Source organism: Bombina bombina, chromosome 11 (genome assembly GCF_027579735.1).
Source record: "Bombina bombina isolate aBomBom1 chromosome 11, aBomBom1.pri, whole genome shotgun sequence".
NCBI classification, from domain to species: domain Eukaryota; kingdom Metazoa; phylum Chordata; class Amphibia; order Anura; family Bombinatoridae; genus Bombina; species Bombina bombina.
The window spans coordinates 76,240,004-76,265,480 of record NC_069509.1 but is presented as its reverse complement, the minus strand read 5'-3'; the positions used below and the strand labels follow the sequence as shown (position 1 = coordinate 76,265,480).

Genomic DNA, 25,477 nt, shown 5'->3' with positions numbered 1-25,477 from the left:
ACGTATAGTGAGAGCTGACACATTTGTAACCTGTGCCTGAAGGTCAGCTTGAATTTGTCTGGAAGTTGATTGAAGTTCTTTATCCATCATTCGAACAATCCTTCGTTGCAATCTTTGATCAGTTTTTCTCTTTCGTGCACGTCCAGGGAGATTAGCTACAGTGCCATGGGCTGTAAACTTCTTGACAATGTTGGGAACAGTGTACACCGGAACATTAAGATCTCTGGAGATGGACTTGTAACCTTGAGATTGTCCATGCTTTTCCACATTTTTTGTTCTTAAATCCTCAGACAATTCTTTGCTGCTCTTTGTCTTTTCCATGCTCAGCGTGGCACACAGAGACACACAACAGAAAGGTTGAGTAAATTTTTCACCATTTTAACTGGTTACCGGTGTGATTTCTATATTGTCAGCACCTGTTTATTGATACAAGTGATTTTAATTACAAATTACAGGAGCATTACAAACTTGGAATGCAATTATTTCTTACAATTTTGAGAAGGTGCCAATAATTTTGTCCAGTCCGTTTTTGGAGATTTTCGTGGAATGTGTCAGATTTGGCTTTTTTGCTCTCCACTTTTTTGTGTCATACCAATACAAATAAACATGACAATGCCTAAGCATTTGTAATTGCAACAATTTTCTGGACTAAGTGGTGCATTTTTTGACAGAAATGCAGGGGTGCCAACATTTGGCCTTGACTGTATATATGTGTATATGAATAAATGTGATTGTACATATACATGTATACCAGTCAGAAGGGGACTAGTCAGTAGACCAGTCAATATATCAGTAGCCAAGTATTGTAGTCAATAGGCCAGTGGTCCAATACGGTAGAGGCCTTTGGCTTTTATGTCCCATCTGTAATACCTCAGTTGTTAGAGGGTCTAGTTATATGGGAGGCATGTCTACCCTCTCTTGGACCAAGGCAAGCAGGTGGTTATATGCCATATTTTACACAGGGATGTCATCAAGGCACGTTATTTGTGGAAAAGCCACTCTTCATCAGTAGAACTGTGCAAGTTATCTTGAACAGCCAGTGGGGGGTAGTTATCAAGCCGTCAACCTCAAATACGCTGGAATTCCGCAGCGTATTTGTGGCGAGGCTTATTCGCCTTAGTTATCAAAGGCTAGATACCGGCAAAAGTAGAATTTTGTGACATAAGCTTCGATCCCCTGGACTCAGTCCAACACAGATCGATTCTTACGTCACTCCAGATGTTCCGCACACAAGTGCGGCACAATCTGAATACTTTTGCTAGTTATCAAAAAACTAGCAGGTACGCTCGGCACTTTTCCGGCCCAGCGTACCTGGTTTTCAATCCGCCGCCCTGGAGGCAGCGGATCCCATAGGAATCAATGGGAGTCTGACCATAGAGAAATTTCATGTTCGCTGCTGCCCGACATCTCATTGATTCCTATGGGAGATGTCTGCACCTAACACCCTAACATGTACCCCGAGTCTAAACACCCCTAATCTGTCCCCCCCTACACCGCCGCAACTAAATAAAGTGTTTTCCCCTAAACCGCCGCTCCCGGAGCCCACCGCAACTATAATAAACTGATTAACCCCTAAACCGCCGCTCCCGGACCCGCTGCCACTATAATAAATATGTTAACCCCCTATACCGGCGCCCCCGGAGCCCCCCGCAACTAAATAAAGTTAGTAACCCCTAAACCGCCGCTCCTAGACCCCGCCGCAACTCTTATAAATGTATTAACCCCTAAACCGCCGCTCCCGGACACCGCCGCCACCTACATTATACCTACTAACCCTATCCTGCCCCCCCTACACCGTCGCCACCTATAATAAATTTATTAACCCCTATCCTGCCCCCCCCTACACCGCCGCCACTGTAATAAATTTATTAACCCCTAAACCTAAGTCTAACACTAAACCTAACACCCCCCTAACTTAAATATTAATTAAATAAATCTAAATAATATTTCTATTATTAACTAAATGAATCCTATTTAAAACTAAATACTTACCTATAAAATAAACCCTAATATAGCTACAATATAAATAATAATTATATTGTAGCTATCTTAGGATTTATATTTATTTTACAGGTAACTTTGTATTTATTTTAGCTAGTTAGAATAGTTATTAAATAGTTATTAACTATTTAATAACTACCTAGCTAAAAGAAATACATAATTACCTGTAAAATAACTACAATTAAATACAATTACATAAACTAACTAAAGTACAAAAAATAAAAAAGCTAAGTTACAAAAAATAAAAAAAATAAGTTCAGGTCCGACAGACCTTTAATAAATAGGCCTCAAAGCATGCAGCTAAAAACAACCTTCCAATTTACATCTATTATCTCATTTGCTTTTGTTTACTTTTTATGCTTTGTTGAAAGGCATACCTAGGTAGGCTCAGGTGCAGCAATTAATTACTGGGAGCTAGCTGCTGATTGGTGTCTGCACATAATTGCCTCTTTTCAATTCCTCCTTCCACCTGATGTGTTCAGCTAGCTCCCATTAGTGCATTGTTGATTCTTCAACAAATGATACCAGGATAATATATATATGTGTATATAAATATATATATGTGTGTGTACATATGTATTTATACGTGTATATATGTATTTACAGACATATATATATATATACATATAAACACATAAATACATATCTATACGTATATATATAAGTGCATTGGAGCCCTTTGCAGTCAAGTCTATCTATCAAGCTCCGTATGAAGCTTGAAACCCCGTGTTTCTGGCGAGCCTTCAGACTCGCCAGAAACACAAGTTATGGAGCAGCGGTCTAAAGACCGCTGCTCCATAACCTGTCCGCCTGCTCTGAGGAGGCGGACAGACATTGCCGCAATTCAATTGACACCCCCTGCTAGCGGCCGTTTGGCCGCTAATCTGCAGGGGGCGGCGTTGCACCAGCAGTTCACAAGAGCTTCTGGTGCAATGCTGAATGCAGAGAGCGTATTGTTCTCCGCATTTAGCGATGTCTGTCGGACATGATCCGCTGATCGGATCAGTTCGGACAGACACATAATAAATAGGCCCCAAAGTGTTTAACTATGTATTTACTGTAATTATTTCACATTCCAATGTTCTGTACATGAAGAATAGGTTCTATGTATTTCTAAATAAATATTCCTATATATTTATGTATATATCTATATACCTATATATATTCATCTATATGTATAGATATATACTGTATTGGATCAAAATACCATCAGATATATGTAGAAATATGTATTTATGAATAAATAGAACCTATCCTTCTGTGTGAAGAACATTGGAATGTGAAATATTCATATTAGCATATTAGCACACATGAGAATATGTGATTGTGTTTGTGCACGAGTAGGGTGTTTTTTCCCCACCTTTTTTGCTCCATTGACTTCTATGGGGGAATAGGTTATTGTGCAAACAAAATTCTAAGTTCAGCTTTTTTTGCTCGTCAGGTTAGCGTACAATCGAAAAACAGTGTAATTTTAAGTCATTATACGAGCGCAACCCGACGCGCAAAAAGCTTACTTATAGCACAGTTAACATTAGAAGGGGAGCGTTAAATCACGCTCCACTTGTAATCTGGCCCCTTGTGTTTCATTTCTCTTTAAAGAAGCCTTTACTATATGATACAAAGCATGTATAACATCAGTGCTCTCTGCTCCCCAGTTACTGTATCTCGGGAGTTGTCTGAGGAGCAGGAGAATATCCAGACGCAGCTGCACCGCCAATACAGTGAGGAGTATTACACCTACAGCGGTGTGCCCTGGAGGATATATGTCCGAAAGGAGGTGAGACGACTCTAAAAAGAAACTTGATTCATGGGTCAGAAGATTCACTTAACCCTAAACCCCACAGTTTTGCCTAAACCCCACAGTTTTGCAAGAATGCTTTTCACTACTAGATGGTAGCAGAGTACGTATAATGAATAACTTTAGCAAAAGCATTCTTGGAAAACTTCTGTCATATGGTGCTATAGAAATGTGTACACTCCTTAGCTTACCTACTCACCTTTACCAACAGAACATAATACATTTTTAATTATATGCGCAATCTATCTGAATCATAAAAGAACAATAGTGGGATTTTTGTTACTTTAAAGGGGCATTAAAAGTTTTTTTTTCTTTGTTTCATTTAAGATGTTTTAAGTGTGTATTACATTTTTTTAAATAGATAATTATACACTTCAACACATACCACAAGGTTATAAAAGTGATAGTAATAAATCAAAGCCAATGTAGCTAAATGAAAGTATGCTAAGAGAAATTGGGAAAAAACATATGGCATTTAAATCATTTAAAGAAAATAGTACAGACTCAACATTCCAAATATATAAGGAATGTAACAAAGCATGCAAAAGAGCAATCAGATTAGCCAAAATTGAAAATGAAATATAAATTGCAAAAGATTCTAAGACAAATCCTAAAAATCTTTTTTAAGTATATCTACAAATGGCAAGAAAAATTACATTACACATTAAAATGTTAAAAGGGTAGCATAATTAACAGTGACCGGGGGAAGGCTGAGATACTAAATAATTTTTTTCTTCAATATGCACAAGAGTGGAGTCAATGGGAGTGACATTAAAACAAACACAATTGTGTACCAATAAAAGGGTTATCTAGGTGACATGAGGAAAAAAATCGGATAATATCGAGGTTACAAAAAGGAATTTAGCACTATTATAGCCAAACCTCTACACCTTTTCAAGACTCATTATCCTCAGGCATAGTATCCCAAGTTTGCTGTGAAGCTGTTGGGGTGCCACTTTTTAAAATAGGAAGCAGGGCTAATCCAGGAAGCTTATAGACCAATTAACCCCTTACATTGGTACTGGGGAAGATATAGGAAGGGATTATCAGGGAATATATTCAAAAGTATATTCATGTAAATAAGATTGAGTTCAAATCAGCATGGTTTTATGAGAAATAAATGACAAATTAATCTAATTAGATTCTTTGAGGAATTAACAAAAAATATTCATAAGGAGGAATTGCTAAAAATTTTAGTTTCTGGATAAATAAGTGCATAAAAGACAGGGAATGAGTAGTATTAAATGGATCATATTCAGATTTGGAAAAAGTAATTAGTGGAATCCCAAAGATCCATACTGGGCCTTGTTATTTTTAATATTTTTATAAACGACTTGAGGAAGGATTATATAGCAACATTTCAATTTTTGCAGACGATATAAAGTGGTGTAAAAGATTAGGTCAGAGCAGGATGTAATTGCTCTTCAAGGGGATTTACAAAAATTTGAATAATGGGCTTGTTAATGGCAAATGAGATTTAATACTGAAACATGTAAGGTTCCATTTTTGTAAGTAAAAACATGCAGGCTACCTATTATTTAAAAGGAACTAAGCAAAACAGAGGAGGAAAGGGATTTATGCGTACATATAGGTAACAAGCTACTAATAAGCATGCAAGGCAAGACAGCGGCATCTAAGGCTAATAAAATACTATTGTACTGAAAGAGGCATTGATGCAAGGGAGGAAAGCATATTTTTGCCACTATATAAATCTCTGGCTAGACCTCACCTTGAGTGTGGAGTGCAGTCCTGGGGACTAATTTTTAAAAAAGGCATTGCAGAATTAGAATAGTTAAAAATAATATCTCTGGATAGAAACAGAATTCCGGAATATAATTGATTGTGTTAAATGGGTCAGCTTTCTAGTTGTATTAATGTAAGTTCAATTGGCAGCTTCTTATTGTAAGTCAAGTAGGATCTGTATAACTTGATGGACTTTTGTCTTCTTTCAATTTTGCAGGCACAATATTGTGTGTGTCTGAACTTTACAATATTCCTGTTTATTCCCCAAATGTGTGTGGATTAAGACTAGACCAAAAAAATAGGCATAACATTAGACTAGATCATGTCTGGGTTTATAAAATAACATTAATATATTACTGCAACATTTAGCCTGGTAGATGTTGGTGCTACCTAAAGAATTGCTTATTTATGATTGTTTATATATAAGCAAAGTATACTCTAAAGCAATGTAAATGTAAGCAAAGTAAAGTTATAGTTTTTAGTTTAGTATTTTTAAACTTTGATCCTGATAGATAGATAGACAGACATATGATAGATAGACAGACAGACAGATAGATAGATAGATAGATAGTAGAATATATATATATATATATATATATATATACACACACACACAAGCTGAACCAATCATTGTTCCATTTGATAAAGTCCAATATTTAAAAGTTACCAATAAACATTCTAATTGGACAGTTGTAGTTCTGCCTTCCAAAAATGACAGACAGATATACAGACAGACAGACAGATAGATAGATAGATAGATAGATAGATAGATAGTAGATAATATATATATATATATATATATATATACACACACAAGCTGAACCAATCATTGTTCCATTTGATAAAGTCCAATATTTAAAAGTTACCAATAAACATTCTAATTGGACAATTGTAGTTCTGCCTTCCAAAAATGACCTAAACTCTTTTCTCGCCCCTGCAGGTTTTTTATCCCAGAGACAGCTTCAATAACCCTTTAATCCTTGATCTCATCTTTAAGCAAGTGAGTGTACATTACATCAGACTGTCTGCTTGTTTGATGAAATCTGTTGTATTTTTGTGGGTCTCATAACATAAAATTACTATTTATTTTCTGTATGTGGTCTCAATTCCAGTCTATCATGTAAATTGTCTTGCACAACGTTTAGCAAGGTGTTCAGTGTAGTGAGCTACAGCACTTTATTATTGCGCAACTGCTTACAAAGGTGTTAAACATACAGTTAAAGACAGGGCCGCCATCAGGGGGTGACAGGGGTGACTCCTGTCAGGGGCCCAATGAGCCAGGGGGGGGCCCATGAGGCAAGAACTAAAAAAAAATAATAATAATTTTGGCAGCCACCAGTGGGTACTACAGCAGAGTGCTAATTGAGCATGGGAAATATTATTACAAGGAGTAAAGTATTAGCATTTGAGAGGATTTCTTAGTGTGCACTAAACCACTATGCTCAGTGTGAGACAGACTTGGCACTTTGTACAGTGTGTGAGTCAGACGGCAGATCACTTTAATTTGAAGAGGAGGTAGGACTTACTTAGCAAATGTTTTTTATTTCTTTGTGCAATTTTGGATTGTAACTTCAGTGTGGTAGTAGTTGTATGGTGGGGCTAGGGGTCCATAAAAACAATTTTTTTTAGCAGCAGTGTATTTATGATTATTTGACAATGCTGTAGAAATTCTATATTTAAAACCATGCAGAAATGTTTCCTCCTCAATACACAAATGGTAGATGCCCTTTTGGCAGATATGCATTTTATATATATATTACATTCCAGTTTACTGCCCCTTTATGCAAGGACTTTCCAGATGCAAGGAGGCATCTTATCTTTTATCTAAGATTTTTACATCTGCATAAAATTTTATACTCTCAGACTAAGATTGCTCAGTGTTTGAAATGAGACAGGTTAACTTAAAACTGTTCAGTTTACACTACAGCTGACTTAGTTTTGAAATACATACCAACAAGCCTAAATCCTGCATTTAACCAGATCTAATGGTATGAGTACCACAGCTTATGGTCCCACCAAGACCATAAAGAGTACAGCATTTTCAAAATCAATAAGTACAGCTGACATATGGGAAAATTTGTACACTATATTTGAAGTGGTGCTCTTGGTTGGGGAAAATAGGGAAAAAACAAACAAACATATGTCAACCTTTTAAAGGTACTTTTCTTCATCTAGTCATCTACCCAGCTCATTAATGTACAATTTTGAATTCACAGAATTATTTTTGTTTGCACATTTACAAATATGATTATTTAAAAAGTGATCTCTTAATGTCTGCCTTTTTTTTTATCATGCATGTCACACACTGTTGATTTAGGGGATGCAAGGTGCATACATGTTTCCTCCTGTGAGTGTTTCTGTGGGTGTATGTGTTTATGTCTTTGTGCTTTGGTTTGTGTCTCTATGTGTATGTATTTTTTATCTGTGGGTCTCTCTGTGAGGGTTGGTGTGTATGTCTTTGTGCATTTTCTGTGGATGTCTGTGAGGGTGTGTGCATATGTCTTCAAGCTTTTTCTATGGGTGTCTCTGTGAGGGTGTGTGTGTGTATGTATGTATGTATGTCTCTGTTTTCTGTGGGTGTCTATGTGAGGGTGTGTGTATGTATGTCTTTCTGTGTTTTTCAGGTGGTTGTCTCTGTGTGTGTGTGTGTGTATGTCTTTCTGTGTTTTCTGTGGGTGTCTCTGTGTGTGTGTGTGTGTGTGTGTATGTCTTTCTGTGTTTTCTGAGGCTGTCTCTGTCTGTGTTTCCTTGGGTGTATGTGCAAGTTTGAGTTTGTGTGTGTGTGTCCATTGTCTGTTCCTTTTTAGGACATTTTGACCTTACTACTAATTATTCACATCTTTCTACAGACTTTGAGACTAACAAGACCTTTACGGAAGTCACCAATCCACCATTTAACCTTTAAAATATTGTTTAGTCAGTTCAGGGCCCTTCCTTTCAGCCACTGCATGCTGTTGTCATAATTTAGCTGTCATCTTCCTTTACAATCTAAAATATCAAACAGAGACAGATGCGCCACATGGCCCAATATTGTAGTTTCCAAATGTATGTAGATTTTATTATATAGTTGAACTCACATGTATTGAAGCACCTCAATAGGTGCAAATGACACAGTCTGGGATCTATAACAGTCACCCAGCAGACCGGCCTCTCGAGTTGTTCAGGGTCTGTGTAAAATAGAAAACACAAAAAAGCCTATATGGCCTAGTATTGTATGACTAGAGTGATTCCACACCAGATAGTAGTATAAGATTTTGAACTCACATTTGGTGAAGCATCCCCAATGATGCTATAGAGACAGGCTGGGATTAATTCAGTCACCCAACAGACTTAGCTCGTGGCATACAGCATGCAATAGTCCTCTCAGTGGTCTTTAGGTCAGTGATATCCTCAGATAAAAACCAGTTCATAGGCAGCAAGTGTTTTTAGTAAAAGTTAAAATCACTTTAATAAAATAATAATAAATTGCGACGCGTTTCTCAGTCTCAGACTGTTTCCTCAGGCATAATAAAATAGTTTACAAACACTTGCTATATATTCCTAAGCAAACCACTTAACATAATTGGTAACACTTGTTGTGGGTGTGGTTTATGACATCATCAGTATCCTAGCTACTAATATATTTCAGCAACAAATGTGACACAGTATTGTATACTTAAACAATGTACATCAGAGTTTACATTTTATGGGTCAAATTAATCTTCCTTTACAAAAAGATAATCAGAACTCCATATTTTGTTTTCTAAATCTCCTTTTTTTACAAAACTGTAGTTTACCTCATTACTTGTCAGGTCAATGTAAACAAGTGCTAAGTGTCTATTTGGGTTTCTGTGTCTGAGTGTGTTTCTTTGCGTGTCTGCTAGAGTGTCTATATGTGAATCCTTATGTCTGAGTGTGTTTGTGTATGTTACTACTTTTACAACATTTCCAAGTCTAAATAGACAATTAAGAATAAAGTGCATATACGTTTTAGTCACTTGGTCAAAAATTGCACAAGTCAAAGGGGGGGCCCTGATCAATGGTTGAGTCAGGGGCCCCAAAATTTCTAGTGGCGGCCCTGGTTAAAGAGAGAGAAGCAATGCACTGCTGGGAGCTAGCTGAACACTTCTGATGAGTCAATGACAAGAGCTAGCTTCTAGTAGGCCATTACTGTTCCTGAACATACCTATGTATGCTTTTCAACAAAGGAACCAAGCAGAACAGTGATTCAGCGTGATCACAATAGTGTGTTTTGGCGTACTCTCACACTTGCAAACATGTTTTTGAATCCTCAAAAAATGTCTTGACTTCTTGAATTCAGCACTTTAAAGGGACATGAAACTCAAAAAAATATATTTTATGATTTAGATAGAGCATACATTTTTTAAACAACTTTCCAATTTACTTCTTTTATCTAATTTGCTTCATTCTCTTTGTATCCTTTGTTGAATAGCATATCTAGATAGGCTCAGGAGCTGGGCAACAGATGCTAGTTGGTGCCTCTTGTGATTGGCTTACCAATGTGTTCAGCTAGTTCCCAGTAGTGCATTGCTTGCTCGTTCAAGAAAGGATACCAAGAGAATAAAGCTAAATTGATGATAGAAGTAAATTAGAAAAATATTTTCAATTGTAAGCTTTATCTAAATCATGAAAGAAGTTAACTTTTAGGGTGCATTGGTTGAGCTCATATTACAAGTTGATAGTAAAAAGTTTGTCTGTGTCAGCAAAATCTGACGCAAGCTAGTTTCACCATATTGCGACCGCGTTAATGTTTTCTACCCACTGATCCCTCGTATGCTAACCAAACAGGGGTTATGACTATTTCACATTCCAATGTTCTTCACTTACAGAACAATGATATTTTTATTGTAAAAACATATTTTAATATATATCTGTATATACCTATACCTGAATATCTATTCCTATAGATATATAGGTATAGATATCTATTTTACATTAACATTATAACTTTTAAATGTTTTCTACGTGAAGAACATAGGAATGTAACATTTGCATAATGGGCATCAGGTTTCACACTTTAGGTCTAACCCGGTGCACATGAAGAATTACTAATCTTATTATTTAAATATTAAATAAGAAATATGAAAAATAATATTAATACTAATTATTGACAATTATTATGCATACTGTAAAAAAATATATATATAGTTTCTATGCAAAACGCGTAGTGTAATACATAGCATTCTAATGTTCTTCACATAAAAATTATGTAATTGTTATTATTAAATATGTATTTCTATATATGCAGTATGTGATAATGTTAATGTAAAATATATATCTATACCTATATATCGATAGGGATAGATATACAGGTATAGGTATATACAGATATATAAATATATATCTACAATAAAAAGTACATTGTTCTGTCTGTGATGAACATTAGAATGTAAAATATCCATAACTCCTGTCTTGTTAGCACGTAAATGATAGGTGTTAGGTTTTTTCTTCTGCGCTCTCCATTAACTTCTATGCGGTCGTGCCTCCAACTTGTAATACGTGGGTAACCCGACATGCATTAAAAGATTACTTATAGCGAAGTTTACGCTCGAGATAAAGCGCTAAATAGCTTGCCACTTGTAATCTTGCCCTATGCCAGATAATAGATGCCTAACTTGAAGCTACACAAACAAATAATGTGTAAATTGTTTTGGATAGCATAATCAGAAGAAAAAGACTGAAATGGTCTGTAGCTATCTATGGTAAGGTCATTATAGGAAGCATTGACTTCCTCATTTCTACAAATGTATCTTTTGAATGCAGATAAAATTGTCTTTGTTATTGTTAAAAGATCATCAGCGATACCCTGTCTGAGAGCTGCATCCGAATAAACAAGGAAGAGAGAGAAAAGATGAGGTCCCTGCTAGGTAAGCAGCACCAATATTACTGGGGAATGGATTGGCCTTTTTACCTTGGGTAGCCTAATGGTTGCTTATTTTTTAATTTTACTGTTATTTAAAGGGACATGAAACCCAAAATTTTCATTCATAATTCAGACAGAGCATGCAATTTTATACAGCTTTCCAATATACTTCTTTTATGTATTTTGTTTTGTTCTTTTGGTATCCTTTGTTGAAAAGCATACCTAGGTAGCCTAAGGAACTGCTGATTGATGTCTGCACATATATGTATCATGTCATTGGCTCACCCATGTGTATTTTGTTTTCTTCAACAAAGGATGCCAAGAGAATGAATCAAATTTGATCAAAACAATTATGGGTTTTGTGTTCCTAATAAAAGGTTTATATTTTTATACAATGGTGTACAATGTTATTTATTAAAACACTTTGGCCAAAGTTCCAATCCAGCCAAAATTCATGTGTGTTCATTTTCAGAAAAGCCATGACAATATGTATATTAAATGGATATTTAAGTCGCTCTACATTTAAACATATTATGTAAGGATATTGTTTTGCTGCTAAAGTTCTGTTTTTTGTTTTTTTCACTTTTCTGCATCTAAGTAGGAACATAGATACATTAGCTTCTGCCCTGATCAAACAATCCCTTTCTATCATGTTACCAGCCTTCTGTATTGTGCACTTGTCCGGGGTAGTAAAAAACATAATTGTAAGGATTATATTAAAAGAAAATAGGGCAAAATAAAGAAAGTAACTGCAGAACAAATGATTAAACATTTTCGGATCTCTGGTTAATTTTCTGAGCACTAATTGCTAGCGCAAGCTCGCAGTAGCAATAACTATCTGACTCATGAAAAAAAATATAGGGGTTTAGTGTCCCTTTAATTAAAAAATGTAAGATTTGGCTGATATATTATGCTATAGCAACACAACAGAAATGTCTTGTAATTACAAGGTGTTTACTGTCCCTTTAAATGTCCCTTTATAGTGGAGAAAACAAGAAATAAATGTCATATCTGTCTGGGTTACAACTGATTATTAGTGAAGGTTGGAAAGTTTATACAACCTATAGTACATAATATACTGTAAGTCTGGGTTTTTATTTCCTTATCATAACTAATAAAACAGTTACTCAGATATAAAATCATATTTTGTAGTAATGTGAGTCTCTTTTGTAGCTGAGTACAGGCTGGACACAGTTAATGCCATGGCAGATGAAACGGTGAAAAAGAACGTTGTAACCATGGCCCGGGAAGAATTGGAGGTCTACTTTTCAAGGCTCTTTCCAGCTGCGGTAAGATTGGGGTCAGTCATAAGAAGACTAACCATAGCTTCCTGCTCAAGATGCTCTCATCTTCACCAGCTATAGCTGCTTATGTCTACTTTGCTTCCTCTCATATAGGGCAGTGTCGGTACAGGTGTTCAAATCCTTGCAGTATCACACAATGGGATTAAACTTCTTAAAATGCTGAAGAGTGAAAGTGCGACACCAGAACAACTACGAGTCCTAAGAAGTTACAGGTAGGGTGAACATTGGTTGGTTTGATGGTTTTCCAGACAGACAGCATTGGTAGATTAGTAGATAGTTGTCTCACTTTATTTTCTTGATCCTTATCCTTTCTTTACATCTCCCCTTCACTGTCTTCCAGTTCTCAATATTTATTTTTCTTGTCTCACCCAAGCAGCACTAACCAGAAGTTAAATTTGCTATCCAAGTGGGGATGGAGATAACCAGATTCCTTCCTTCTCCTTACTTGCATATAGGTGACAACACTTAGCAGGCCCTACATTCTTACTTCTATTCATGTACATAGCGAGAGTGAGGCTTTCTGTCAGACTGCTTGTTGCAATAGGTGGCTGCTGGCCTTTTCTCCAGGCGTACATTGGCACTCTCAGGCTTGCGGACTGACACTTTTGTCGTGGGACAGTTATGTTGTTATTCATTCTAATCCTGTATCAAGTGCTCAGTTGCTACAGAGTTTATATTGTATCTAGTGCTGGTTGTTCCTGATCTTCTGGTTTATTGACGCTATTGGTTTGACCCTGGACCTTTAATCTCTGCTGCCTGCACTAACCTTGTGTATATCTAATTACTCCTGCCCTTGCGCTCTGTCTAGCTTCTTTCAACTGCAAAGAAGATCTAGTCTGTTAATCAGATAATCAATAATTTAATGTCTTATAAAGAAACATTCAGAAAGAGTCTCAGCACGATTGTGGACATGTCTTATATGCATATCTTCATTCATTTCGGTGGTGAAATTTTATTTTATTTATAAAATATTTTACCAGGAAGGATACATTGAGATTTCTCTCGTTTTCAAGTATGTCCTGGGACCACAAAACATTGCATTGATACAATAGGGTACAATAAAATACAAAAACAATAATAATACACAATATATGCAAACATTTAACATAGAACTGGTAGGAAATATTTAATCACCCATGACAGGCACATTCTGTTTTGAGATATGTAGAGAGGGATCTCTTAAAGGATAATAGGCTTGGGGAAGTTTTTAAAGTGTGAGGGAGGTCATTCCATAACTGTAGTGCTCTGTAGGAAAAGGAGGATTGAGCTGCTTTCTTTTTGTATTGAGGCAAGCTAAATAATGTGCTGGTATTTCATCGTAGGTTATAGGAGGTGGGAATAGCAGGGGAGAGCATTCTGCTCAGGTAGGGTGGGAGCTTCCCAGAAAGGCTCTTAAACACAAGGCAGGAAAGATGGAGGGTGCGTCTGGATTCCAGCGACAGCCAGTTTAGTTCTTTTAGCATGTCACAATGGTGGGTCCTGTAGTTATTGTAGCACAAAGCGGCAGAACAAGTTATACAATGTATTTAGTTTATTAAGGTGAGTTTGCGGTGCAGGTGCATATACTACGTCCCCGTAATCCAAGATAGGCATCAGCATTTGCTGTACAATCTTTTCCTTTACTGTAGGGCTGAGGCAGGATTTGTTTCTGTACAGGGCACCTAGTTTTGGATAAAGTTTAGATGCAAGTTTTTCTATGTGGAGGCCAAAAGATAGATTGGGGTCTAACAACATACCTAAGTATTTAAAAGAGTGGACTGCAATCAGCGTGCAATTGGATTTTGTTTTGATGCGAACATGGAAATTTTGTAATTGGTGTAATTTAGGTCCCGTTCCAAAGATCATTGTGACAGTCTTGTCAGTGTTTAGGAAGAGTTTGTTTTTTGAGATCCACTTTTCTACCTCTGTGAACTGGTCTTGGAGCACTGCTTCAAGCTGCGCAGATCGGAATTGTTTGTATAGATTACCGTGTCATCTGCGTACATGTGTACAGTTGAGGATTTGCAGACATTAGGCATATCATTTTTAAATAATGTAAATAGTAGGGGGCCGAGAATGGAAGCTTGGGGTACACCACACGTGACTGGGAGAGGGAGGGAGTCGCTGTCAGAAATGGAGACATATTGTGATCGATCCGATACATATGATCAGCAATACCAGAGTTTTTTAGTTTGAGCAGTAGTATGTCGTGGTCTACTGTGTCAAAGGCCTTTGCAAAATCAAGGAAAATAGCTCCAATTAGGTCTCCTTGTTCCATGCCAGTTTGGATGTCGTTGCAAACTTTTAGGAGGGCAGTTGTAGTGGAGTGATTCGGGCGAAAACCTGATTGATCAGGGGTCAGATAGTTAGATTGTTGGTAATACTCACATAATTGCGTATGGACGCATTTTTCTAAGATTTTTTACAATACTGGGAGCAAAGATATAAGGCGATAATTAGAAACCAAGGTTAACTCCCCACTTTTATGGATAGGCACTACTCTTGCAGTTTTCCAAAGTTTGGGTATGTATCCAGACACCAAGGATTCGTTAATTAGGGTTGTGACCGGTTTAGCAATTGCCGGCACACTGAGCTTCAACAGCATTGCTGGGATTTGATCAGGTCCAGACTGGTTTTTCATTTTTAGATTATTAAGGTGTTTCTTAATGACATTGATGGGTACAGGTCTAAAATTGAACTTCTCTATATTGGGTCTTTGCTGATTTAGTAGGGCCTGATCCACATTTGTAGTTTCAGGATGTGTGTCATTTATTAGTTTGTCAATCAGGGTGGTGGACCATCTGACAAAATAACTATTAAAGGCATTTGCTACTTCTAAGGGGAGTTGCAGGGTATGGTTGTCCACATTGACAGTGGTGGGTTGGGAGTGGATTGGAGGATTTTGTAAGTTATTTATGAGTTTCCAAAACTTTCTAGGGTTTGATATGTTATTGTTCAGATTTTCACAGAAATATTGGGCCTTGGCCAATTTTGTTTGTTTAGAGCATATATTTCGCCATTGTCTATATACACAGTGATCGTTCATAGAGCCTGTATGCTTGAACTTTGACCACAATGAATCCCGAAACTGGTACATTTGAATGAGGTCAGCTGTGATCCAATTCAAGTGTGCTCCTTTTAAAGTTACCTTACGCAGCGGGGCATGTAAATTCCAAACTTGTAGGAGTTCAGACTGAAAGAATTCAACTGCAGAGTCTAGATCAGGGATTAAGTTTAATCTGTGCCAGGGTAGGTTCTGGATGTCAATTAGAAAAGATTGAAGATTAAAAAATTTTAAGGATCTGGTGATTTTAACCTTGGGAGAGGATTTAGTTGCCTTTATTTTGCGAACGCAGTTGTCAGGAACCAAGCCTCCAGATTAAAAAGAAAAAGAAAAGGTCTGGGAGGCATTCTGCTAAGAAGGGCTGTGTGGGGATTTGAACCTGTGGCTCTGTGGTTGCTATTTCTGTTTGCTTACATGTTGAGCCACAGCCAGTTCTAGCAATAGCATGGATCTTAAAAGATCTGATAAATAACTATTTGCCTTACTTGTTATTACACCTGTGCAACACACAGGTGTTCTCAATTCTGGAATTAATCAGAACCAACCCTGTGCAAAACCTCCCTATTTAAGGATGGCTTTTAGTCTGCATTTTTGTCTTCACATTGGATCTGTTTTGTCAAGTTAGAACCTGTTTCCTGTATTTCTTTGGAGAAAGATTTCCTTTGCACCTGTTTACAAGGTATTACCAGGAGAAAGCCTTTACCCTTAAACCTGTTACCAATCTACAAGTTTGTTTCCTGCTTTATGCAATTCCTGCACTTGGCCATTGCCAGGAGAAAGATTTCCTTTGCACCTGTTTACAAGGTATTACCAGGAGAAAGCTTTTACCTTTAAACCTGTTACCAATCTTCAAGTTTGTTTCCTGCCTTGTGCATTTCCTGCACTCAGCAATTACAAGGAGAGAGACTTTACCTTTAAACCTGTTACCAGTTTGCAAGTTGTTTCCTGCCTTGTGCATTTCCTGCACTCAGCAATTACAAGGAGAGAGACTTTACCGTTAAACCTGTTACCAGTTTGCAAGTTGTTTCCTGCATTGTACAATTCCTGCACTCAGCAATTACAAGGAGAGAGACTTTACTTTTAAACCTGTTACCAGTTTGCAAGTTGTTTCCTGCCTTGTGCAATTCCTGCACTCAGCAATTACAAGGAGAGAGACTTTACCTTTAAAGCTGTTACCAGTTTGCAAGTTGTTTTCTGCCTTGTGCAAATCTTACATTTCAGTTACCAAGAGAAAGACTTTCCTTTTTGAATCTGCATCTCTGCTTACTAGTTTTCTTTATTTTCACTCCTGCTGTATGTGGTCTTAACATACCTGAGTAGCATATTTAAATATTCTGCAAGTATTTGCTTAAACAAAGTATTTTGTTGTTTTAAATAAATTTGTTTTCATTTTCAATCAGTATGGCTTCTACTAATCTTCCTTTAAAGCAACTGTTCCAGACAATGAGGCTCTCACATGATATCCTGAGACAGAACATGACAGAATGTGAAGACCCTAAAAGAGAGCCCTCTGGGATTATTGCTGTATTGGATTCAGTGTTAAAGTTTATTAAGGACATACTCATTAACTTTATGGAGCTGGTGGAAATGTTATCTCTCCCAACCGAAACCTTGTCTAAAGTTACCTCCCAAACAAGGAAAGGTTTTAAAGAACCCTTAACAGAAGAGGAGAAAATTCGGCGAAGACAACTTAACCTCTGTTTCTATTGTGGGGGACCTGGTCACCGCATCACAGGGTGTCCAGTAAGACCTCCTAGAGGATCAAGTCAAGATACAGCCAAGTTGAAAATGAACTCTGATGTTAAGGGAACAAATTATACTTCCACTAGCAAACTGTATGATACCCCTGGAGATGACCCAGCTATGGAGAATACATCTATTCTACAAACAACCGTTTCTAACACACTTCAAGAAATGGTACCTGATTTGAAACAGATGGTCATTGGGAGTACAACTCCAACTACATCCATTACCCATACCACTGCGTCTGTTTCTGCATCAACCACATTGGGGAACTCTGCAAAAATACCTCCTGGAAATCCTGCACATTACCTTGTTTATGCCCTGGCTGGAGATCCAGCTAACAAAAGTCACTCATCAGACATAAAAGTGACAAACCTTCCAGCTGAATCAGACTCTGCCAATTCTAAATATCCACACCTCCTTGTACCACCTTCACCCAGCTACTCATTGACTGAGAGAGAATTGGATGAGATGGTTGAATTGGATATAAATGACACAGAAAATGAATTCCTGGACTCTGAAGGAGAGGTCATACCTTACCCGGAGGTACTCTACCCATCAGGCAGATATGACCCAGATAACAAATTCCTTGACTCTGAAGGAGAGGTCTTTTCCTACCCGGAGGTACCCTGCCCATCAGCCAGTCCATTGCAAGCTGCTGGGTATAATCAGGAACCTCTAAATCAAAACTGTCTTGGTTTTTCAGCTCTTGTTATGCCTACAGGGATATCTTCTAAGGGTCCCCAATCTCAGGCAGCTGTTCCAAGCAAAGAATCCATTCCGTCTGATTGTATTAGGGCTTCAAATGGAACACTTGTTAGTAAATCCCACCTTCAGATGTTTGAACAGGCTTTGAGCGCCCAGAGTGCGCTCTTTGGAGGGGGCATCTGTCAGGAACCAAGCCTCCAGATTAAAAAGAAAAAGAAAAGGTCTGGGAGGCATTCTGCTAAGAAGGGCTGTGTGGGGATTTGAACCTGTGGCTCTGTGGTTGCTATTTCTGTTTGCTTACATGTTGAGCCACAGCTAGTTCTAGCAATAGCATGGATCTTAAAAGATCTGATAAATAACTATTTGCCTTACTTGTTATTACACCTGTGCAACACACAGGTGTTCTCAATTCTGGAATTAATCAGAACCAACCCTGTGCAAAACCTCCCTATTTAAGGATGGCTTTTAGTCTGCATTTTTGTCTTCACATTGGATCTGTTTTGTCAAGTTAGAACCTGTTTCCTGTATTTCTTTGGAGAAAGATTTCCTTTGCACCTGTTTACAAGGTATTACCAGGAGAAAGCCTTTACCCTTAAACCTGTTACCAATCTACAAGTTTGTTTCCTGCTTTATGCAATTCCTGCACTTGGCCATTGCCAGGAGAAAGATTTCCTTTGCACCTGTTTACAAGGTATTACCAGGAGAAAGCTTTTACCTTTAAACCTGTTACCAATCTTCAAGTTTGTTTCCTGCCTTGTGCATTTCCTGCACTCAGCAATTACAAGGAGAGAGACTTTACCTTTAAACCTGTTACCAGTTTGCAAGTTGTTTCCTGCATTGTACAATTCCTGCACTCAGCAATTACAAGGAGAGAGACTTTACCTTTAAACCTGTTACCAGTTTGCAAGTTGTTTCCTGCCTTGTGCAATTCCTGCACTCAGCAATTACAAGGAGAGAGACTTTACCTTTAAACCTGTTACCAGTTTGCAAGCTGTTTTCTGCCTTGTGCAAATCTTACATTTCAGTTACCAAGAGAAAGACTTTCCTTTTTGAATCTGCATCTCTGCTTACTAGTTTTCTTTATTTTCACTCCTGCTGTATGTGGTCTTAACATACCTGAGTAGCATATTTAAATATTCTGCAAGTATTTGCTTAAACAAAGTATTTTGTTGTTTTAAATAAATTTGTTTTCATTTTCAATCAGTATGGCTTCTACTAATCTTCCTTTAAAGCAACTGTTCCAGACAATGAGGCTCTCACATGATATCCTGAGACAGAACATGACAGCAGTACACTAAGCAGTGGTCACTAAAATTGTTAGGGAGAACACCTGCCTCCTGGATTCGGTCGGGAGAAGTGGAGAGAATCCAGTCGAGCAGGGTGTGATTATGGTTTTTGATGTTTGGGAAGGAGATTAATTGCGTTAGCTGCAAAGATTTAAACAGCGAGCGACAACTATTATTTTTTGGATTCAGCCAATCAATATTAAAATATCCAAAAAACAAAATTTCACTTTTTGGGTTTTGAGCTATGGTTTCACTAAGGAGATGTGCTATGTCAGAGATTGAATGCACAGGGGAGCTAGGTGGGCGGTAGTTTCCTGCAACAATGATTGATTTACTGCACGGGATCTCAATTGTGCCAGAAAGGAAATCAAAGGTGGCAGGAGAGCTATATTTTTGTAAAGGGGTGAACTTTGTGGAATTGTCAGCAGAAATTACAATTCCGCCTCCTCTCTTTGCTCTATCATTTCTATGGCATGAATACCCATGTATTGCAATGGCAGAGTCAGGTATTTTTGCGGTTAGCCACGATTCAGAGATCACAATGATTTTGGGCTTGTAATGTGAACACCAAGCTTGCAGTGCATCAATTTTTGGTAGTAAGCTGCGGATATTACAGTGCACAAAGGAGAGGCCTTTTTTAGCTGGAAGGCTAGGAATGGAATTTGTTGCTGGACCAGGGTTAGACTCTACATCATTTGCATAATTTGTTCAGAAATTGGCAAAATGCTGGATGGATGAGACTTGCAGAAGTAGTTCCTCAGCAGATGGAAGATGAATCACAGTCTTTTCTTAAAAATATTTGTGACACATTTAAAATTACACAGTTTTTCTGTCATATTAGCAGAATCCATGGGCATAGATACCCTTGTTTAAATGTGGGATTCCAAACAAAGTAAAACTAATAATTTAAAGTACAAAATACAAATTTGAAAAGGCGATAGAAAGGTAAAAAATAAAACGTCCATAAGGGCATTTCAATTTTAAATTGAAGCATTTTTGCAATATACTTCCATTTGCAAAAATTCTTACAATAAAAGTTATTACAGGTTTTCAGAGGCATACGCATATTTCTTGTGAGGGCCCCTGCACCAGTAATCAAACACCACACCTTCTCAGAGAGTCAGTAGTGGGTTGTATGACGCAAATTGTCTTCAGAAGCAATACACACCACCGCAAGCTGTCTGAGCAGGCATAGGGGCCTATTTATCAAATGTCAGGCGGACATGGTTCACTGTAGCAAATCATGTCCGCCTGACATCGCTAAATGCCTGAAATGCTTGTGCAATGTCGTCCCTTGCACGCTAGCAGGGGGTGTCAATCATCCCAATTGCAGTCCGCCACCTCAGAGCTGGAGGACGAGTTAAAGAGCGGCGGTCTTAAGGACTCTGCTTCTTAACTCCTGTTTCCAGCAAGCCAGAAGGCTCGCGCGGAATAAGCAGCATTCGCTGCTTAATAAATCAGCCCATAGTGTTTAAATACTGGCACACAGGCCCTCACAGGATATGCGCAATATATCTATATATACATATATATATATATATATATATATATAATCAAAAAAGGGAGAATATCACTCTCAGCAATGAACAAGCTACTCAATAACTTGTTAGCCTGTTTTATGGCGATTTACCGCCTGGGTTTAGTAATTCTAAAGAGTAGAACTTTCCTGTAGTATTTCAGGCTGATCCCGCCTATTACCCCTTAGTGACCAGACCATTTTTCAATTTTCTTACCGTTAGGGACCAGGGCTATTTTTACATTTCTGTGGTGTTTGTGTTTAGCTGTAATTGTCCTCTCACTCATTTACTGTACCCACACATATTATATACCGTTTTTTCGCCATTAAATGGACTTTCTAAAGATACCATTATTTTCATAATATCTTATAATTTACTATAAAACATTTTATAAAATATGATGAACAAATTGAAAAAAAAACACACTTTTACTAAATTTGACCCCCAAAATCTGTTACACATCTACAACCACCAAAAAACACCCATGCTAAATAGTTTCTAAATTTTGTCCTGAGTTTAGAAATACACAATGTTTACATGTTCTTTGCTTTTTTTGCAAGATATAGGGCAATAAATACAAGTAGCACTTTGCTATTTCCAAACCGTTTTTTTTTCTTCAAAATTAGCGATAGTTACATTGTAACACTGAAATCTGTCAGGAATCTGAATAACCCTTCACATGTATATTTTTTTTTAGTAGACAACCCAATTTATTGATCTATTTGGCATATTTCATGCCACCATTTCACCTCCAAATGCGATCAAATAAAAAAAAAGTTAACTTTTTCACAAACTTTAGGTTTCTCACTGAAATTATTTACAAATAGATTGTGCAATTATGGCACAACTGGTTGTAAATGCTTCTCTGGGATCCCCTTTGTTCAGAAATAGCAGACATATATGGCTTTGGCATTGCTTTTTGGTAATTAGAAGGCCGCTAAATGCCGCTGTGCACCACACTTGTATTATGCCCAGCAGTGAAGGGGTTAGTTAGGTAGCTTGTAGGGTTAATTTTAGCTTTAGTGTACAGGTCAGCCTCCTACCTGACAAATCCCACCCCTGATCCCTCCCTGGTCCCTCTCAAACAGCTCTCTTCCCTCCCCTACCTCACAATTGTCACCGCCATCATAAGTACTGGCAGAAAGTCTGCCAGTATAATTTTTTTTATTATTTATTATTATATATTTTCTGCAGTGTAGGATCCCCCCTTACCACCCAACCTCCCTGAGCCCCCTCAAACAGCTCTCTAACCCTCCCCCTCTACCTATTTGCCGCCATCTTGGGTACTGGCAAATGTCTGCTAGTACCCAGTTTGCTCTAAATTATTGTATTTTTATTATTAAAAAAAAACAAAAAACTTTTATCCATAGTGTAGCTGTCCCCCTCATTAGCAAACCTCCCTCCTAGATCCGTTTTCAAACATGGATCCCACATAGGATCCCCCTCTACTACTTCCCCCTCCTCCCTACTTCCCACTGACTGCCGTGATGTAATGTGGCCATAGAGGTCCCACGAGCTACCGCCCCCTTTCACGCCCCCTTCATGCCCCCTTCCCGCCGTCCTCCTGCCTCCTCCAGCGATAGGCTGCCCACCCACCTCCCTCCAAGCCCTCCCACCCACAGAGTGACCCTCTCTTATGAAAGTGTATTGCACAATGCCTCAATATCGATGCATCGCTGCAATACCCTGAGGACATACCAGGCACGTCATTGGTCATTAACAACCGGTTTTTGTAGGACGTGCCTGGTATGTCCTTGGTCGTTAAGGGGTTAAGGTCGGTCCAGCTTCGAAATACCAGGCAATTCCTCTCTGAACAAGGAACACAGAAACCCCAGACAATCGTCTGTGTGTATATCACTCTGTCTATATATATATGTATATATTTATATATACTGTATATATATATATATATATATATATATATATATAAATCCCTAGAGATGCACACACACATACATATATGTACATACACACATAACTCACAGCTTGTGCACGACACATAACTCACAACTCGTTCAATTGGAATATGAGCGCAGATAATCTATCCATTGAAAGTATAAAAAGCGCTAAAGTGATGTCAGATGAGCTAAACTTTCTCTGATAATTCCGTTTTAGCATCCACTTGCAATACCAGATTATGCGCTATTCTGAGAGCTGGCCCGCAATATTGATAACGCAGCCTGTATTACAAATAGCGCTTCACTTGTAATCTAGACCTTTAGGTTTTAAAATACACAATATACTCATTACGCTGATAGTAAAAAGAAACTAGAAGTAAGTAACTTAAAGTACACTTAAAAATAATTTAACTTGATTTATGCTTCAGAAAATTAAATGTTATCTGCCCAAGTGCTGCCATGTAAACCTATAAGATTATGCATTCCCATTTCTCCTTCTGAGTATTTTTATTTTCCAGCGTTATTTTTCTCCTTGTTCTCCCTTCATGTAAACACCTGAAGGTTCTAAGGCAACTAAACTTCTCATTTGTGTTGCCTTGTTTTGGCATCTGTTTGCCTCACATCCTTTCTAGTTAACCTTTTTTCAGTTGTGCCACTTTGTAATTGACATGCGCCAGCATATTATACTGCTTCAGTGTTTTTGCGTATTTTGTTGACACACTGGTCAATGAGCGTGCGGACAAGGTTCTAAGACAAGGAACCTACCCACACTCCTTTGGGGCTTCCAAAGCATCAGCTGCGACAATTTAACATTGAACAAGCAACCTCACCCCTTGCCCTCCCACAAATAATTGCTTGAGAGCAGAACTTATCAGTAATTGCGGCACAAGTGAGTCCAGGGTGTTAAATATCTGCATCCTCTGAGGCTGCGGACAAATTAAGAAGCTGCTTCATAAATGCCGACCATTGTATGCTATCGACTCTTTTGTTACTATTTTCACAGTTTTGCTGCTTCATGTCTCTTTCAAATATTATATTCAATGCCATTATTAATCTCATGTTTTCTAACATTTTATCCACTAGAACATAATTCTCAAGCACAAAACCCTCAACTCATCCTTTCATTTTAACTATGCACACAGCTTATACCATATCATCTTCTTGAGTGCCACTTATTCTTCATCTCGTCTCTTTACAGCTATACAGATATCATGTTTGTTACTGTCCTTTCTAAGAACATGTTGGAGTTCAACCTGACTAATGAGAAGCTTATCCTATTCTCTTCACGGTCAAGTCAAGTCAAGACCATGATAGACTTATTCCTAATGGAGCTCAAGAAGGTATAGATCAGATAGTGTATATGTGATGGTAACACTTTATTTTAATGTTTTTTTGCTGTGTTTGATGTCATATCCTTTACGTGAGGTCCTCAGTCGTGTTAAATTGACGAGCACAAATGTAGTTTAAGCTCGAGTGAAACCATTTACTTTCAACTTGTATGCATGCAAGTTAGCATGGGTGAGATATTGCTTCTTGCGACCAAAGCTAACAATACACCACTTGTAATCTAGCCCTAAATCACATTAATGCATGACCAGTATCAACATCAAGGATCACAAAATGGACATATCATGTTCAACATGCTCATCACCCCCGATAGACATGTAACACATGTGGGTCAACAATATGCTTGTGGGTCAAAACAAGGTACTGGAGCCCATACTATCAATGGAGACAGGCCTTTTGATGGCAATAGATTCACGCCAAAAAAAATGTATACTGAATATGTCATCATCGTCAATATGTAAATGTAAAAACATGAATCAAACATATCAAAAAGCTATTACCAGTTGCAAAATCAATTTAGATATCAATAACAATGTGTACTAATAGGTAAATGGCATTACATTTTATTTATTTTTTTATATAATTTTTAGTAACAAATAAATACAACTGTATACACTTGTAACGTGTTTCTTGGACTGTACGGAAACTGCTCTAAACAACTTTCTTTCATAAGGTGGTGAGAGTCCACAAGCCATTAGTCCTGGGATACAACTCCTGACCCCTAAGAGGAGGCAAGCATTACCAAAATTAAAAGCGCACTTAATCCTTCCTACCTCTTTGGTAACCAGTCTTATCTTTGCCTTCACAGGAGGAAGGTCAAGAATTGAGGTGCTCCAGAATCTTCGTTGAGAGGGGTTTTCAGACCAATTTGAGTTCCCTCTCAGAGAGCTGCTTTTTTGGAACAGAGGGTAGATTGGAGTATTGGGCAGTCACACAACTTCTCCCAGGGAGGAGTTAATCACATGCCTGCCCCAGGTGTCATGGGGACCAGTCCCTTAGTTCCCTTCTGTTGGGTTGTTGATATACTCATAACATAAATACTCTGATTGCTGTGATGTACACAGCACTGGATGGGCTCTCTACTGGACACAGTCTTTGTTCAGCTGGTAGGCACAGTAGAGTGGGTGCTAGTAAGGTAAGTAAAGACACAGTACATTGGCACTCACATAGTCCACGAGCTATTAGCAGGTACACTTACAAAATTGTACATCATAGCCAGGGACTAA

At 37.9% G+C, this 25,477-nt stretch overlaps 1 protein-coding gene across 1 annotated transcript in view; it reads left to right on the top strand.

The window, feature by feature from the left end:
* The window catches only part of MYO15A (myosin XVA), a 628,913-nt gene that overhangs the window by 459,293 nt on the left and 144,143 nt on the right, over positions 1 to 25,477 (top strand). Inside the window, 6 exon segments of the mRNA XM_053694925.1 lie at positions 3,657 to 3,778; positions 6,483 to 6,542; positions 11,334 to 11,409; positions 12,579 to 12,694; positions 12,803 to 12,921; positions 24,103 to 24,244. Coding sequence (XP_053550900.1) covers positions 3,657 to 3,778; positions 6,483 to 6,542; positions 11,334 to 11,409; positions 12,579 to 12,694; positions 12,803 to 12,921; positions 24,103 to 24,244 — 635 coding nt within the window.